General features: G+C 41.8%; 1 protein-coding gene across 2 annotated transcripts in view; it reads right to left on the minus strand.

Moving 5' to 3' along the window:
* Window positions 1–17,230, minus strand: part of LOC135105145 (ras-GEF domain-containing family member 1B-like) — a 117,981-nt gene that overhangs the window by 33,528 nt on the left and 67,223 nt on the right. For both annotated transcript variants that reach the window (XM_064013198.1, XM_064013197.1), the window contains exons 3-4: window positions 14,709–14,813; window positions 4,899–5,120 (exon numbers count right to left, since the gene is read on the minus strand). In XM_064013198.1, the coding sequence (XP_063869268.1) occupies window positions 4,899–5,120; window positions 14,709–14,813 (327 nt within the window). The remainder of the gene's footprint in view (window positions 1–4,898; window positions 5,121–14,708; window positions 14,814–17,230) is intronic.

A 17,230-nucleotide genomic window follows, 5' to 3' on the forward strand; every position in this document is an offset into this window, starting at 1 on the left:
TTGTTGTATCATGTTTGTGTCGTTATTTTTGTCTTGTTCTTCCTTTCTTTCTCACTCCAATCCTTCCTTCCTTCCTTCCAGTTAGTGGTGTATCATGTTTGTATCACTGTCTGTCGTGTCCTTCCTTCCTTCCTTCCTTCCTCACTCCAATCCTTTCATCTACTTCCCTTCTTTCCTTCCTTCCAGTTGGACACTTTCACAAACCAATTTATATTCATTAGCTGCGGATTCTTAACTGTAAGAGTATCTCTCATCTTCACTGCTTTTCCACTTAATTCTTTGGTGGAGTATTTGGGACTGGTAGTGTTAATTCTTTCCTATCCTTTCCAGCGTCATCAACATCATTTGCCTCCACAATGATTTCACTGCAAGATAAACATTTCTCCCTAACCTCCTCCACTCTTATCTCTCCCAGCTGTCCATCTATTCCAGGTCACCCCAGATAAAAACCCCGACTTCATCCAGTTCTCTGTATGCCCCTCCATCACCACACTCAACACACGCACAACACCAGCAGCAGCATCACCAGGAGGTACGCACTCAACACCACAACGGAACGAGAAATTGGTGAGACAAATTCTAAATTATGCAAATTCGGGAAGGGACTGGGAGTTGGAGCTGTTTTGTGGCCCCGCACCAGCTGCCACGCTCCTCTGACTTCCCTGCACTTCCTCCTCCTCCTCCTCCTCCTCCTCCCCAAAGACACCATAACTCCGGGTCACGTTATCTCCAGTGCTCTGAGTCTCACACACTTTCTTACGCTGGGTATAAAGGATCTATAAAAAGGTTAGCTTAGTTGCTTTCTGTCTATTTATATACCAGGCCGGCAATCCCACACAGGGTAACCAAGACAGCACCACACACTCGTACGCACATCATTCACACTCTTCAGAACAGATAAAGCTTAGTTGTTACTCCTAAAAGGTAAGTTTGAGTGGGGAAGAGCTCCGATACACTCCATCAATTTCTTTCTGATGTCTTGGCAATATCTATGAATCCAAACCTGTGATGCAAAACAATTCAGTGATTTCCTTCAAAGACGCGGCACAAGAAGGTTCCTCTTTGTGTCTTCCCTTGTACAAAGTCACTGCTTTCTGAAATCTTCCTCCTCCTTAATCCCTCCCATCATCTGACACTCGACCTTCTCACTCTACAAATGGTCTGCCTCTTGTACACACTCCTGCCTGCTCTGTGCTGGGTGAGGACGAGATAAATGAGAGGAAAGGTGGCGCGGAATCTCAGGTTGAAGGAGTACTGTACAACTGTTCAACGTTCACACTCCCCGGAATGTGTACCCTTTCAAGGAGACGCGAGGATGAAAGGCTAAAGGATACACCGCGCTTGTCACTTTCCCTTTCACCTTTTCACACTGACTGCTCTCCGTTTCTTCGTCCTCGCACGGCTGCCCCAAGTAAGGGTGTTGGAAAGTTCACTGAATTTCGTGCCTATAAATGGAACAGAGTCTGGGCCGCTAAACTACTGCAGGTGACGAGAGAGAGAAGAGTGGTCTGCCAAGATCGCCCGCGTCTTCATGGACACGACGCCATAGTGAGAGAAATGGAACAGAAATTAGTGGAATAATGAGTTGTTAATATTAAAACCGTAAACAACAACACTGGGGATGTGATAGGTGCAGGCAGTTAGAAGGACATGAGAACAAAGGCAAGGATTTTTGTTGTTTTTGTTTGTTGTTGTTGTGTTGTCATTTTCATTGTGTTGTAAGAAAACAAGATAATAAGGGGAACTGCAAGACGCCATCAGCCCTACACGTGGCAGTCCCTGAATAAAACAAGATTTTTTTTTTTTGTCTGAAACATTTTTGTAGCATCTAACATCACTACTCTGGCCAACCGTACATCCTCTCTCCACACACACACACACACACACACACACACACACACACACACACACAGAGACTTCCCTGCGCTATTCCTTCACCTAAACACACCCACAACCGCTCCTTTACAGTCCTAGATACACCCTTCATAAAACTGCCAATATATACTCAGGCGAACCGTACATCTAACTCAACACACAGACAGACAAACATACAGACAGACAGACTCCCTCACACTATTCCTCCACCTAAGCAAACACACAGTCGCTCCCTCCCCAAGACACATCTTTCACAAAGCCGCCAGCTCGTGTCAGCATTCCCCACTTCACCACACTGCACTCTCTCTCACTCCCTTTCCGGCTCCCTCAATCCTCCTCCTGTGATTCATTCCGCGTCCATGTTTACGAGGCCCACGTCAGACGAAGCGGTGTTCTACGTTTCACACACACGTACAGACAGACACAGACACTCTCACCACTCACTCTTTCTTTCCCTGACGGCGGCTAATGGTCCCTGCTTCTATAGTTCGGCTCCCCGCGCCTTCCCCACGCCTGCTCTTCCCCTAATCTCGCCTTCCATCATCCAGTATTTGCAGGGAGAAGCGCTTTACTCTTATAGTCTTTTACCTCTTTCGCCCTTCCGTCAGTCAGCCTCGCCTTGTTACTTTGTTGTTTTGTCTTACGTATATTGTGTCTCGATTTTCTTCCACCTTGCCCTCTTTTCCAGCAGCAGATCTTGTTAAGGTTAAACAAAATGAAAGGTGTGACTAATTTAGTGTGTTAGAGCAATAAGGTCATAAGGAGCCGTGAAGAACTCGGTGATTTGCTTCTATATAATTGTCGGAAGGAAGTGTTTGGGGGAGTATGAGTGAAATGGAGGAGAAGGTGATAGTGGAGGAACTAAACTTGAATGTATTAGTGTGAAGGAAAGGTAAAATAGGAACATGAAGGAGAGGAAGGTAATACTGAAGGAACTAAACTTTAATGTACTAGTGAGAAACAAACGTAACATATAAAGATGAAGGAGAGGAACGTAATGAAACAACCTTACTTTGATATACGTGAGAGAGAAACAGAGAGAAGAAAAAGAAGAAAAAAGTATGACACAAGCATGAAGGGGAGAAAGACAACAATAAACTTAAATACAATAATGAGAAACAAAGGCATGATACGAAAACGAAAGAGAGAAAAGGTAATGCGGATACAACCTTACTTTAAAACATTAGTGAGAGAGAGAGAGAGAAAAAAAAAGAGATACAAACATGAAAGAGAGGAAAAACAAAACAACAACAACAACAACAACAACAACAACAACAACAACAACAAAACAAAGACAAGACACATGAAATATAAACACGTACAAGAGGAAGGTAATACAGAAAGAAGCACCCTTCAATACAGCAGAGACAAAGAAAGCTACAATATGGCTGGCACGAGAGGCAGGATACTGAAACAAATGAGCTGCGATGCCTTGACCAGCTGTACTAATGAGAAGGGTCGGATCCAGGGAAGCAATACACCACAGGGACGTACGACAATTACTTCTATATTATACTCGTGCACTAAACACCAATGATACAATTCTCCATTTTTTTTTTTTCCATCTACATCATTTAAAGTATTTTCTCTTTAATCTTTCTGTCCCTGCATGTTTATTTTATTTTTTTTTTATCTTTCCATACACGTGTGATAAAGTTTAAAGTGATTGTCTTTAAATTTACTTGAATAATGATATGCTTGTGACTTTTTATATTTAATGAAGGAAGGCAGATTTACAGTGCATTCGCTCGTGTGTCATTTTTGCCAGAATAATTATATGGGTGTGTTGGTTATGGTGAATTAAGGTTTCTGTGCTTCAACCAGATAAACAGACGTATGGCAAGCGATAGCGAATTATCCTTATTATTATTTTATTCATATATTTTTACAGAGCAATAATAAAATACCCTTGAAAAAAAAAATATATATACATACGAGTATATGTCAGTGCATGGAAGGGATAACGAAAAATTAATCTCTAAAAGTAAAGTAACACACACACACACACACACACACACACACACACACACACACACACACACACACACACACACACACACAGAAACCATAATATTGTGTTCGAATCATTCGCCTCCAATCAAACTATAAAAAAAAAAAAAAAAATCACACAAAAAACACACAAAAAAAGAAGAAAAAAGCACGAATCTCACGTTGTTTATATTTAACAAAGCTTGGAGTGTACCTGCAGGTCAATACCAATTAGTGGGAGCCTCGTGCCTTGTTAGTGAGGCAGGTGACCGGCTCTCTACCTGCGTATAGTTAATGAAGCAGGTGTCCTTTACCTGTACAGCGCACCGGGTGGGACGCGCTATAGACAGTAATACGGCGCGCCCACCTTAATTAGACGAGAAAAAATACAGGGAAAGGTGCGCCCGTCTCACTCTGATGGACGAATTTTTGTTTTTATTTGGTATAGTGAAGATTTTCTTGTTATGAATGTCATTATCTTTTTAATCTAACATAACTTCACCCAACTTAATCTAACCTAACTAAACCTATCCTAACAATATGGCTTATACAACCTCTACCTCTCTCTATCTAAATCTACAAAATAATAACCAAGCAACAGTAACAAATGAGAAGTGTTACCAAAAATGTATGGCTTCTTGTACTAACAATTAAAGCTACAATATTACTTTACAAAATGTATCGTTTCCTGTATCAATGATCAAGTATACAATGTAACTTACCGATACACAGCGTTCCCTTTACTCATATCACAAGTATACCAATTCCATCGCAATACAAGCACCCACACATACCTGGAGACTCAGCCCACACAGGTGAGTCTAATAAAACACAATTAAATACGATGCTGCTTACCAAAACATATAGTTACCTGTACTAATTATCAAGTATACAACACAGGCACAATTGTCACACCAGCATCCTAACACACCTGACGACGCAGAGCAACACAGGTAAGTCTACACAAACCTGGAAAGACACACACATACACACACACACATACAGAGCATACAGGTGAGTCCTCACGTGCCTACCTTGTTAATGGTGGAAAGGTCATTGTCCTTGAGGCCCTGCTGCGTGAAGCCCACCTCGCACACCCGCTGCAGCAGCTCGTGGGGCTTGACGAACAGCCGCGATGACAGCAGGAAGGCGAACAGGTATGCGGTGTCTGGGTAGTACACGGCGGTGGGCACGGCGTGTTGCACCAGCGCCTGCAGGGACCCCGACACCAGCACGCCGTCCTCGTACACCAAGGACTGCGGGAGGAGAAGCGGGAGGAGGAGATAAGATAAGGAACATAAGCTACAGGAAGCCATCATTGGTTTATTGTTGATATTGGACTAAAGAATTCGTTTTAGGCCATGGGTGGTTGTATTATGTTAGATACGTATATTTTGTACTCCTTTGTATTTTATTATTATCATTGTATTATTATTATTTATCATTATTGTACGCTGGTCAATATGAAACTTACCCACTTCCATCTTGTCATCCCCCTCCATAAAGTTTGTCTAATCTTTTAAAGCTCCCTAATGACTCACCGCTGACAACCTCTATTTGAGAACCAATTCATTCTTACCTCATTTTTAAATCTAACCTTTTCAAGCTACAACCCATTATTTCTTGTTCTAGCCTGACTATTGATCCTGAGAATTTTGTTGAGATGCGGTCAGTGTTGCGTGTAGAGAGAGAGGGAGAGGGAGAGGGAGAGGGAGAGGGAGAGGGAGAGAGAGGGACGAGGTTAAGTAGCATGAAATCAAGTCTGGGTTTAGGTTAGGATGTTGGTAGCGGTGTGTACTGGAAGGGAAGGGTAAAAAAAATAAAAAAAAGGGTTAGGTGTGGATAGGGGTGAGGGAGGGAGGGGGGTGAGAGTCTGGGGGGGTAAGAGGTCAGGTGTAGGTGTGTAGGTGTAGAAGAACATGTTACAGCGTGGGAAAAATTCAGGAAAAAGGACAGAAAAGTGAGAACAGAACAGAACAGCGGAAGGTTTTGAGAGAAAGCAGAAATTTTCCGTGTTGATTGGACAGGGAGAGAGAGAGAGAGAGAGAGAGAGAGAGAGAGAGAGAGAGAGAGAGAGAGAGAGAGAGAGAGAGAGAGAGAGAGAGAGAGAGAGAGATAAAGAGAGAATCGTTACATTGTGTCACTTGAACAGACTCAGCTCAAGTGTTTCAGAATACAATCCCAGTTCGCTGTTTTTGTATTAAGTATATCTGTGTGTGTGTGTGTGTGTGTGTGTGTGTGTGTGTGTGTGTGTGTGTGTGTGTGTGTGTGTGTGTGTGTGTGTGTGTGTGTGTGTGTGTGTGTGTGTGTGTGTGTGTATGATGATGGCGCCTCGACCTGCACGGGATTTTGTGGTTAATATTAAAGAAGTGCATTATTATCTCTCTCGGGGCATTCTCTCTCTCTCTCTCTCTCTCTCTCTCTCTCTCTCTCTCTCTCTCTCTCTCTCTCTCTCTCTCTCTCTCTCTCTCTCAGAATATGAAGGGTGATATTTATGATCTGCTATTTTTAACCCTTCCACTGAGTTTTGCTGATTATTTCTCTCTCTCTCTCTCTCTCTCTCTCTCTCTCTCTCTCTCTCTCTTTTAGTGGAGTTTTATATTATTATCTGTTACGTCATTTCTTTATTTATCGTTGTTTTTTTTAAGTCTTTCCAGCGTTTTCCTAATTTTTCTCTCCCGATTTTATGTGGAATTGCGTCATTGTTTCCTTTCCTCTCACGTTTTTTTTCCTTCTTTACTTATCGTTATTTTTCTTCTTTCCAGTGTCTTCCTTATTTTTTTTCCCCCTGTTTCGCTTCTCGGTGAAAATCATATTATCATCTTTTCCGTCATGTCATTTCTTTGTTTTGTCGTTCTGTTTTTAAATCTTTCCAGTGTTTTGCTCATTCTTCTGTTTCCTATTTATTTATTTATTTATTTATTTTTCGGGAGGTTACATTGTGATTATCTTTTCGTCACGTCAAATCTTTATCTATTGCTTTTTTTATTTTTTTTTTCATTTAACTTCACTCAGATCACACGGAAATCAATAAGTTACGCTTCTGTGGACTCCTATGATGTGTAATCTTTTCATGTATATGGTATTCCCCCCCCCCCTCCCTTTGTTTCTGATCTTCCTTTTGTGCAAGTGACGGGGGAGAGAGAGAGAGACAGCTATTCTATTTTTCATCTCTCTCTCTCTCTCTCTCTCTCTCTCTCTCTCTGCAAATTTTAAGCTCTTCTTCTTTCAGCATTTTCTTCTTCATTTCTTATCAATATTTTCTTTTTTTGTTGAATGCGAAGGTAAAAATACATAAAAATACATATTATCTATTTTTATCTACTAGTTAATGGATGTTTCGTAGGTGATATACGAGTATCTTATGGAGGAGGAGGAGGAGGAAGAGGAGGAGGAGGAGGAGGAGGAGGAGGAGGAGGAGGAGGAGGAAGAGGTGGTGGTGGTGGTTAGGTGGGTTATTTTGGGAAGAAATGCCTCATATTATTATTTTTTTTTATTGATTTTCTTAGGTTTGTTTTACTTATCCATTGCTTCTCTCTCTCTCTCTCTCTCTCTCTCTCTCTCTCTCTCTCTCTCTCTCTCTCTCTCTTGGTCCACCTCACTGACACATTATAAAGAAAAAAAAAGAAGGAAAGAGAAAAGAAAGGAAAACTACAAGAAGCTTCTATTTTTCCTTTTATATCTTTCTCCAAAGTTTCCCGTTGAGAGCAAGAGAGAGAGAGAGAGAGAGAGAGAGAGAGAGAGAGAGAGAGAGAGAGAGAGAGAGAGAGAGAGAGAGTAAAAAAGATAAAAGGAAAGGCCAGGTGAGGACAGGACAAGTGAAGAGGGGCCGGGGATGGATATGAGTGTAGGAGAGAGAGGGAGAGGGAGAGGGAGAGGGAGAGGGAGAGGGAGAGGGAGAGGGAGGGAGAGGGAGAGGGGGAGAGTGTCGGATATCAACACTATCAAACTTCAACAGCGGCAGTCCAAGCTGAGTGGCGTCTGGCGCTCAATGATGGGACGAAAAAGCACGTCAAATGAACACACATGGAGAGAGAGAGAGAGAGAGAGAGAGAGAGAGAGAGAGAGAGAGAGAGAGAGAGAGAGAGAGAGAGAGAGAGAGAGAGAGAGAGAGAGAGAGAGAGAGAGAGAGAGAGAGAGAGACTACCGCTATAACTATTTCTGCTGCCATTACCATTAAAACAACAACAACAACAACAACAACAACAACAACAACAACAACAACAACAACAACAACTACAACTACTACTATTACTATCCTTATTCTTCCATATCCTACTCCTCCTCCTCCTCCTCCTACTACTGCTACAAGACTATCATTCCTCCTATACCTCCTCCTCCTCCTCCTCCTACTTTTACCAATACCACTTCTACTACGACCGAGAAAGAAAAGAGAAATCGAGACGGAAAGAGAAACACACACACACACACACACACACACACACACACACACAGAAAGACAGACAGAAGGACACACAGACAGCAAGAGAGAGAAACGCCTTTGAGAGTGAGGGAAGATGAGGGCCGGCAGGATAATAAGGGCAGGTAGAGGAGGTAATGTAATGTCTCGCTTCCTTAATACGACACAGCGGATCAAAGCTAAGGAAGGGAGAAGCACCTGGCTGGCTGGCTCGCTCTGACGGGGGAGGCTACACTCTGCCAGGCCAATAGACGATAATGCTGGGAAGGGGGAGGGCGGAGGGAGGAAGTAACAGATGTGATGGGGGTCTTCTTGAGGGGGTGAAGATGGGAGGTAGGGTCATAAGAGGGAGGGAGGGTGGGGAGGGAGGGAAGGACAAACGAATGGAAAGGAGTGAGGAAGGAAAGGAAGGAAGAAAGGAAGGAAAGAAAATCATAAACAGGTTGACAGACTGACAAGCAAACAGACAGACAGACACAGGTAGATAGGTGAGTGAAGGAGAAGACAAACCTCTCAATTTTCACTTAAATCAAGTTACGTCACCGAACTACACACGGCTTCACTTCTTCCCAAACCTAATTACTGCATGACTAATGACTTCACACCTGCCTGCACCCCACACCTGCACTACACGGGACACACACACACACACACACACACACACACACACACACACACACACACACACACACACACACACACAACAGTCCCGCTGCATTACGATTCACAAGCTTATCTTAATTACCTACACTCCAACCAGCGCCATCTTGCTCCACTCTCATGCTAAAATATTTTCCGCCAACGGCCCCAAAAAATAATTAGAACCTGGGGAAGCACTCGAACATACGTTTTGTCCCGCACGAAATAAAACTTACAGCGTGCGAACCAATAGCGGCGGAAGGCAAGGAGAACGCGGCGCTGTATTTGCCTGGGGTTCTAATCAAAGCCTTTCATCGCTTTTTGAAACACTCTGTAAGTTTCCCCGTGGACTCCAGCGTGAATAATTTGAAATCCACCAGTTTAGCTCAGTCCCCGCAGTCCCTCTCTTATTCATAGCTAGTACCCACTCCCACCTACCGTCCTGGCCGATCCCTCCACCCTCTCTCTCTCTCTCTCTCAGTGACTCTATTTTTTAAGGCATATATTACTGAATACATTAACTTTATCTTCCTCCTCGTGCCTCGATCTGCTCCTCCCGCACCGATATCTTTAATGGAACAGCGAGAAGAGACGTCTAAAGTTTGCGATACGTATTCTAAATGTGATCCAGATGCTGTTTGGCGCCGAGTTATTGCAGCATCTTTGTTCCTGCGAGGGAGGGGAAGTTTGGGAAGGCGGGCAGGAAACAAGGAAGGAAGGAAGAAAGGAGGGAAGGAAGGAGAGGCAAGAGGGATGAAGCCACGTCCCATATTTGGTTCACTGGTTCACAGGTCGCCGCGCTGCGCACTTTAACGGGCCGATGTTAACTGGTGATTGTGATTGTTGGCTGTTAAGTGTGTTTGTTGGCTTTGTTCTGGTGTGTGTGTGTGTGTGTGTGTGTGTGTGTGTGTGTGTGTGTGTGTGTGTGTGTGTGTGTGTGAGAGAGAGGGAAAGGAAGAAAAATGAGAGAAAGGCACACACACACACACACACACACACTCATGCACACAAGAGGAGCATAAAAAATAATACCGTAAAAGGATAGAATTGAATAAAAATAAAAAAAAAATGAAAAAAAACAGGCGCAAACATTGACACCCAAACCGGAGGTGGAAGGAAAACACTGGAAAAAAGGGGGAAAAAAAAGGAAAAGTCAAAAGTGAATAGCTCCAGTCAGAACACTCGAACAGGGAAAAAGAAAAAAGAAAAACCTCTCACACCTTCCCCTGAGAGAGAGAGAGAGAGAGAGAGAGAGAGAGAGAGAGAGAGAGAGAGAGAGAGAGAGAGAGAGAGAGAGAGAGAGAGAGAGAGAGAGAGAGAGAGAGAGAGACTTATCCTTATATTCGATTCTCAGCAAATCATATATAAAAAAAAAAAAGAAAAAGAAAAAGAAAAGAACAATTATTAGACGAAGTGAAAATTAGAGTTATATATACTACTGGATTATATTACTGACGAAAATTACACGCAGCTCACCAGACACTCACACACACACACACACACACCAACAAGTCCTTCGGTAAGTGTCTCTTGTAATCTCCACGTAATCCCCACAGACACTTCATGGATCCTGTGAGACAATCCTAATACGAGAATTGACGTCAAATATTTTCTTCGGATCTTTGTAACTTAATAACTGGTGCCAAACATTTAGTACAGTCCTCGATGCGTGTTTATCAATTTGAATGTTTGTTGTAAGAGTTTGAAATGCTTTTAATCTCTGTCCTCTAATTGTTTTTTTTTTTTTTTAGTTTAAGTTCTCTAAATTCTTTGCTCTCAGTCCTCTAACTCTTCATCTTCGCTCTAAAATCTCTACCGTGTTTGAAATTTCTATCTTCTAAATTTGCATCATTGCTTTAAATCCTGTGTCTTTAATCTTTATCCTCTAACTCTATATCTAATTCCTCTAAATCTGTGTCTGTAATATCTAGCCTCTAAATTTGTGTCTTTGTTCTAAGTCCTTTTATTCTGTGTCTCTAATATATATACCATTCATTCCCTAACTCTATATCTCTGGTCTAAACCCTTCGATTCTGTCTCTCCTCTCAATCCTCCAATTAATCCAGAGTCGAACACCACTTTTATGAATGAAGCCGCTGGTAAATCTGGTAGGAAGTTGATTTTCTCTTTTCCTTTTTTTCCCTCTTATTTTGCAGGTTCTTTTCCGTGTTGGTGTCAGGGAGGGAGTGAAGGTCATCAGGAGGCAGGTTGTGCAGGTCGCTGAGCCTTTCTAAGACGCGCCCTGAATTACATTACTCCGCCTCCTCCTGCCTTCCTTCCTTCCCTCTTGTCTTCCTTCTTTTCTCGTCTTGTCTTTCTTTCCTTCCTTTGTTTCTTATCATTTCTTTCTTATTATACTTTCCTTCCCTTCTTGTCCTATCTTTCCCTCCTTTCTTTCTTGTCTTGGCATTCCTTCATTCCTTCCTTTCTTTCCTTCCATTCCTCCCTCCTCCAGCCCACCTTCCTTTCCTCCTTCCTCGTTCTTTCTTCTTTTTCCTCTTGTTTTCTCTTCCTCGTCGTTCCTCCCGTTTCTTGTCCTTCCCTTCCCTTCCCTTCCTTCCTTCCCTTCCCTTCCTTCCTCCTCCCTTCACTAGACTCAGTTCGGCATGGCGGTTCGGTAAGCATGTGTGTGTGTGTGTGTGTGTGTGTGTGTGTGTGTGTGTGTGTGTGTGTGTGTGTGTTAGCGTTCGAGACTCATGATGTTATTTTTTTTCTTTATTATTTTTTTATTCTTGATTTTTTTTTCTAGTTATTTTATTTGCAGGTAAAGTTACTTAGAAACAAAAATTAATAGCAAAACTAATAATTTATTTAATCAGAGAGAGAGAGAGAGAGAGAGAGAGAGAGAGAGAGAGAGAGAGAGAGAGAGAGAGAGAGAGAGAGAGAGAGAGGGAGCAGGACACTCAGGGAGCATAATGAACGTCTTTACACCGCATCCATTCCACTCTCTCAATCCTCCACCCCCCAACCCACCCTCCACCCCCCAGCCCACCCTCCACCCATCCAAGTGACGCTGCCAAAGATTTAAAGAATGCAAACTTTAAACTCCCCCGTTCGTTACCTCACATTACAGAAAAAAAAAAAAAGAGAAAGAAAGAAGGGACGAAAATTAAAAGGAGAGAAAAAAAAATGACAACAACAACGAAACTTTAAATTTACGATGACCCTGCAAGGAAAATATGAAGGAAAATAAACTACTGAGGGAGAAAAAAATAAGGAAAATAAGAACACAAGCGCTATCAACAGATGGTCTTTTCTTCTCTAAAAGTCTCCGAGATGAAAAGTGAAGAAAATGAAGAAAAAAAAAAAAAAGCAATGTGGTTTATTTATTAGTATTATTTTTCAGGACAATCTCCACTAAAACGAGATAAATATTTCAGGATCATGGAGATGCTTCACTGAGTGTTAGAGAGAGAGAGAGAGAGAGAGAGAGAGAGAGAGAGAGAGAGAGAGAGAGAGAGAGAGAGAGAGAGAGAGAGAGAGAGAGAGAGAGAGAGAGAGAGAGAGAGAGAGAGCATCTGAAGGCAAAGAAGAAAGTGTAAATATAAGAAGGAGGAAAGAAGGAAACAGGAAGAACGAAAGCAAAATATGTATACACGAAAGAAGGAAGACGAATATGATAAGAAGGAAAATAAAAGTAAAACAGAGAGACTAACACACACACAAAAAAAAAAAAAAAAAGACAAAGAGAGAGAAAAAATAATAATACTATAAACAGGAAAAAGAAAATCGTAGTATGCATCTTGACTTTCACTGACTTACGACTGATAAAAAAAAAATTGATGAATAAATACAGTAAAATCAAATAAACAACAACAACAACAACAACAACAACAGCAACAACAACAAAACCCCAAGAGAAGACCAAAGGAGCAAAACTCGAAGAAAAAAAAAAGTTTCTCTTCACACAAATACCTTCTTTCTTCTTCCCCTCCCCTTCCTCCCACCTTTCCCCTTCCCCTTCACCCTCCCCTCTCTTCCCTTCCCTTATCCCCAGGAAGTACCAGCACGCCTAACAAACTAGTTACTCTTTGAACTGGAGGAGGAGGAGGAGGAGGAGGAGGAGGAGGAGGAGGAGGAGGAGGTAAAAGAAAAAAAAATAAGAAGGCAAAAAAAGTGTCGATAAGAAACAAGAAACATTTTTCACTATAAAGAATTTGAGTTTTTTTTTTTTTTCTGCGTTATAATTTTCTCCTATGCTGTGATTTTTTATTTTATTTTATTTTATCTATATTTCCTTTATTTATATGATTATGAATGCTTTATTGCTTTATCAATAATTTGCTAACGTATTTTGTAATTTCCCTTATTTTTTTTTTATCATTTCTCTACCATGTGTTTATAGACATTTTGATAATAATAATGATGATAATAATAATAATAATAATAATAATAATAATAATAATAATAATAATAATAACAATAATAATGAAACACACACACACACACACACACACACACACACACACACACCAATTAATTAACACTCAAGATGAACCAGACACACTTAGTAAATTAGCAATGAAGCCCAGGGTTAATTTGGAACACTGAGGGAGAGACTATTCCCGCCTTTGTTCTTTTCTCTGCCTTGGTGTGTGTGTGTGTGTGTGTGTGTGTGTGTGTGTGTGTGTGTGTGTGTGTGTGTGTGTGTGTGTGTGTGTGTGTGTGTGTGTGTGTGTGTGAGCAAGTGACGCAACACCCACGTTAACTCCTGCACGCAACCTGTTCTGAACGTGTTGTGATGTGTTGGAGCGTGTTGTCTAGCATAATTAGGGAGCTTAATGAGAGAGAGAGAGAGAGAGAGAGAGAGAGAGAGAGAGAGAGAGAGAGAGAGAGAGAGAGAGAGAGAGAGAGAGAGAGAGAGAGAGAGAGTTTGGATCAGCTTATTCTTGTACTAGTAATTTATTGTTTTGTTTTAATATGTCATTGTTTTCTTGTTTCATTAGTTTAAGAAGAAACTAATAATAAAAATGAGTTAAAAGATGACTGTGGGGAGGGATGGGCATGTGTGTACGTATGTATGTTAGGGGTGGGGAGTGTGTAGGGTGTGCTGGGGGGTGACGGGGGGAGGGAATGGGAAGGGTATGCTTGTGACGGGAAGAAAAGTGTGTGTTTGGGACAGAGTGTGTGTGGGAGACGCAGTGAGTAGAGTTCAGGATGTTTTAGAAGTAAGGTATGTTTGTGACTTGGTGTGTGTGTGTGTGTGTGTGTGTGTGTGTGTGTGTGTGTGTGTGTGTGTGTGTGTGTGTGTGTGTGTGTGTGTAGTGTGGGTGGCGGGGGGAGATGTGTGTGGGTGACAGGCTGACTGCGGACTAAGTGGTGGTGTGTGTGTGTGTGTGTGTGTGTGTGTGTGTGTGTGTGTGTGTGTGTGTGTGTGTGTGTGTGTGAGGAGCGGGTCATACAGAGATGGATGGATAGATGGATGGATAGATAGATAAACTTTACTGACCACACAAAGTCAATTACGAACACGACCCTCAATAAACGAAACAGTAAAGCATTATCAACTTAAAACCATATCCTGAAACACTTTTGCTCGTACCTTCACTACACACAAAAGGGTCTAGTTGAAGCCACACAAGTTTGCAAGGACATTTTCACGTTTCTAGTGACAGATTAACAAGATTTTTACATTATGAACAGGAGAAACACCCTTGAAAACCCGTGTAACTTCAACTAGACCCTTGACAATCCGGCCAATCATCTCTGTGGCCTTTGAAAACAGTCTTGGTGAGAGTAAAGCGTTTTTGAACACGTGCCAAACTTGTATCACACTCGTACTCACGTTGTCATCATCTGGGGACACGGCCCACTCTGGCGGGTCGGCCCCGTGGTCCACCCCGTTGAATGGACACGCCTTGGCTCCGCTCTTGGGGGTCTGCGGCAGCCCCTGGGGGAGAGAAGGTGACGTCAGGAGAGGAAACACACACACACACACACACACACACACACACACACACACACACACACACACACACACACACGGCAAACATAAAACGTAAATTATATATAAGTGCAGTAGGGGACTATCTCTCTCTCTCTCTCTCTCTCTCTCTCTCTCTCTCTCTCTCTCTCTCTCTAACACCTGAGGCGCGCGTGTTTTTGCGGGTGTGAAAGTTGTGGTAATGCGGTGTTTTATTCAAGTCGTGTCCGGCGCCGTGTGTTGCGCGTGGCTGTCTTTTTGTTTTGTTTTTGAAGAGTTTGCTTTCTTTTTTCCTTCTTTCTTTCTTTCGTCCCTCCCTTCCTTCCTTCCTTCCTTCCTTCCTTCTTTCCTTCCTTCCCTCTCATGGTGTTCCTCCTTCTTTTCTGACGGGACGTAATTTCTCTTAGGCTGGTTATGAGCTGTTATTTTTAGTCCCACACACACACACACACACACACACACACACACACACACACACACACACACACACACACACACACACACACACACAAGGTACAAGAAGACAAAGGAAATATGCAGTCATATATCTACATACATACATACATATAAACAAACGTACAGATTTTTTTACAATATTCATACATACTCGTAGCAGATGAGTACATATACATACATACATACATACATACATACATACATACATACAAAGACAAACAAGTATTTCATAATGTAGAAGTCCAAGAGAGACGGAGACAGAGAGAGAGAGAGAGAGAGAGAGAGAGAGAGAGAGAGAGAGAGAGAGAGAGAGAGAGAGAGAGAGAGAGAGAGAGAGAGAGAAATAATAAATAAGCAAAGAGACGTAAAGAAAATGGAATGCGATCGTATCTCTATACAAGACGAAAGAAGAAAAAGAACAAAAGATAAAAGAAAAAAAACTTTCCCATGTCATGAAACAAAGACTGGAACAAAGAAGAAGAAGAAGAAGAAGAAGAAGAAGAAGAAGAAGAAGAAGAAGAAGAAGAAGAAGAAGAAGAAGAAGAAGAAGAAGAAGAAGAAGAAGAAGAAGAAGAAGAAGAAGAAGAAGAAGAAGAAGAAGAAGAAGAAGAAGAAGAAGAAGAAGAAGAAGAAGAAGAAGAAGAAGAAGAAGAAGAAGAAGAAGAAGAAGAAGAAGAAGAAGAAGAAGAAGAAGAAGAAGTCTAAGAGAAAGAATTACAAGGAAAGCAAGAAAGAAAAGAAAAAGAAAAGGAAGAGAAAATGATGGAGGTGAGAGAACGAGAATAAACAAAAGGGGAAAAAAAACGAAGAGAAACATGAGAAAATGATGGAGGAGACGGAGGAAAGAGAACGAGAAGAAAGAGGAAAAAAGAGAACGAGGATGAGGAAGGAATGGAGTTAGAAAAGGGAAAAAAAGACGAAACTGAAAAAGAAAAATACACAGGAGGTCGACCTGGGTGACAAAAAGAGAGAGAGAGAGAGAGAGAGAGAGAGAGAGAGAGAGAGAGAGAGAGAGAGAGAGAGAGAGAGAGAGAGAGAGAGAGAGAGAGAGAGAGAGAGAGAGAGAGAGAGAGAAGAAAAGTTAGAAAAAAACGAAAGAAAAATTGAATAAACTTACAGGAAACTCAAATAAACACGAGGGCAAAAAAAGAAAAAAAAGAGAAAAGTTACAAAAATAAAGAAAAAAATAATGAAAAGAAGAAAGAAAACTCAAATAAACACCAAGAGAGAAAAAAGAAAAAAAGGAAAGCTAGAAAAATAAAGAATAAAATGAACGAAATGAAAAAAAAAGAAAAGTTAAATAAACACCACCAAGGGAAAAAGAAAAGGAAAAAAAAACTCTTTACCACAATAGTTTCCTTTCTTTTTCCTCCACATCAACCTGTTAAATTAAGAGGAAAACAACCCACCCCCCTTTTTTTCCCCCTTCTTTCCATCCCCCGCCCCAGCAGCATCCCCAAGAAGCCCCTCACCCTCTCCCTCTCCTCCTCTCCTCCTCTTATTCTTCTCTCTTCCCTCTTCTTCGCTTCGTAAAAAAACAGAAAACGAAAATAACTCCCATTTTCTATTTTCGTCACGAGTTTTCTTTGTCCTGTTTTATTTTCTGTTTTCTTTCTTCTTTCCTTCTTTTACTCTATTCTCTCTTTTTTTCTTTCTTTCTTTCCTTCCTTCCAATCCCACCACAGTCGCTCCATTCTTGTCACCTCTCTCTCTCTCTCTCTCTCTCTCTCTCTCTCTCTCTCTCTCTCTCTCTCTCTCTCTCTCTGACTCATTCCCTCTCTCCCTCAGAAGCGCCTTTCCCTCTCCCTTTGATCAATTTCTCTCTCTTCTCTCTCTCTCTCTCCCTCTCCCTTTTCCCGCTCTCCTTTCCCTTCTCACTAAGGCTTAATCGTCCCCCTTCCCCTCCCCCTCCCCTCCCCCTCCCCTCC

Source organism: Scylla paramamosain, chromosome 11, assembly GCF_035594125.1.
Source record: "Scylla paramamosain isolate STU-SP2022 chromosome 11, ASM3559412v1, whole genome shotgun sequence".
NCBI classification, from domain to species: Eukaryota; Metazoa; Arthropoda; class Malacostraca; order Decapoda; family Portunidae; genus Scylla; species Scylla paramamosain.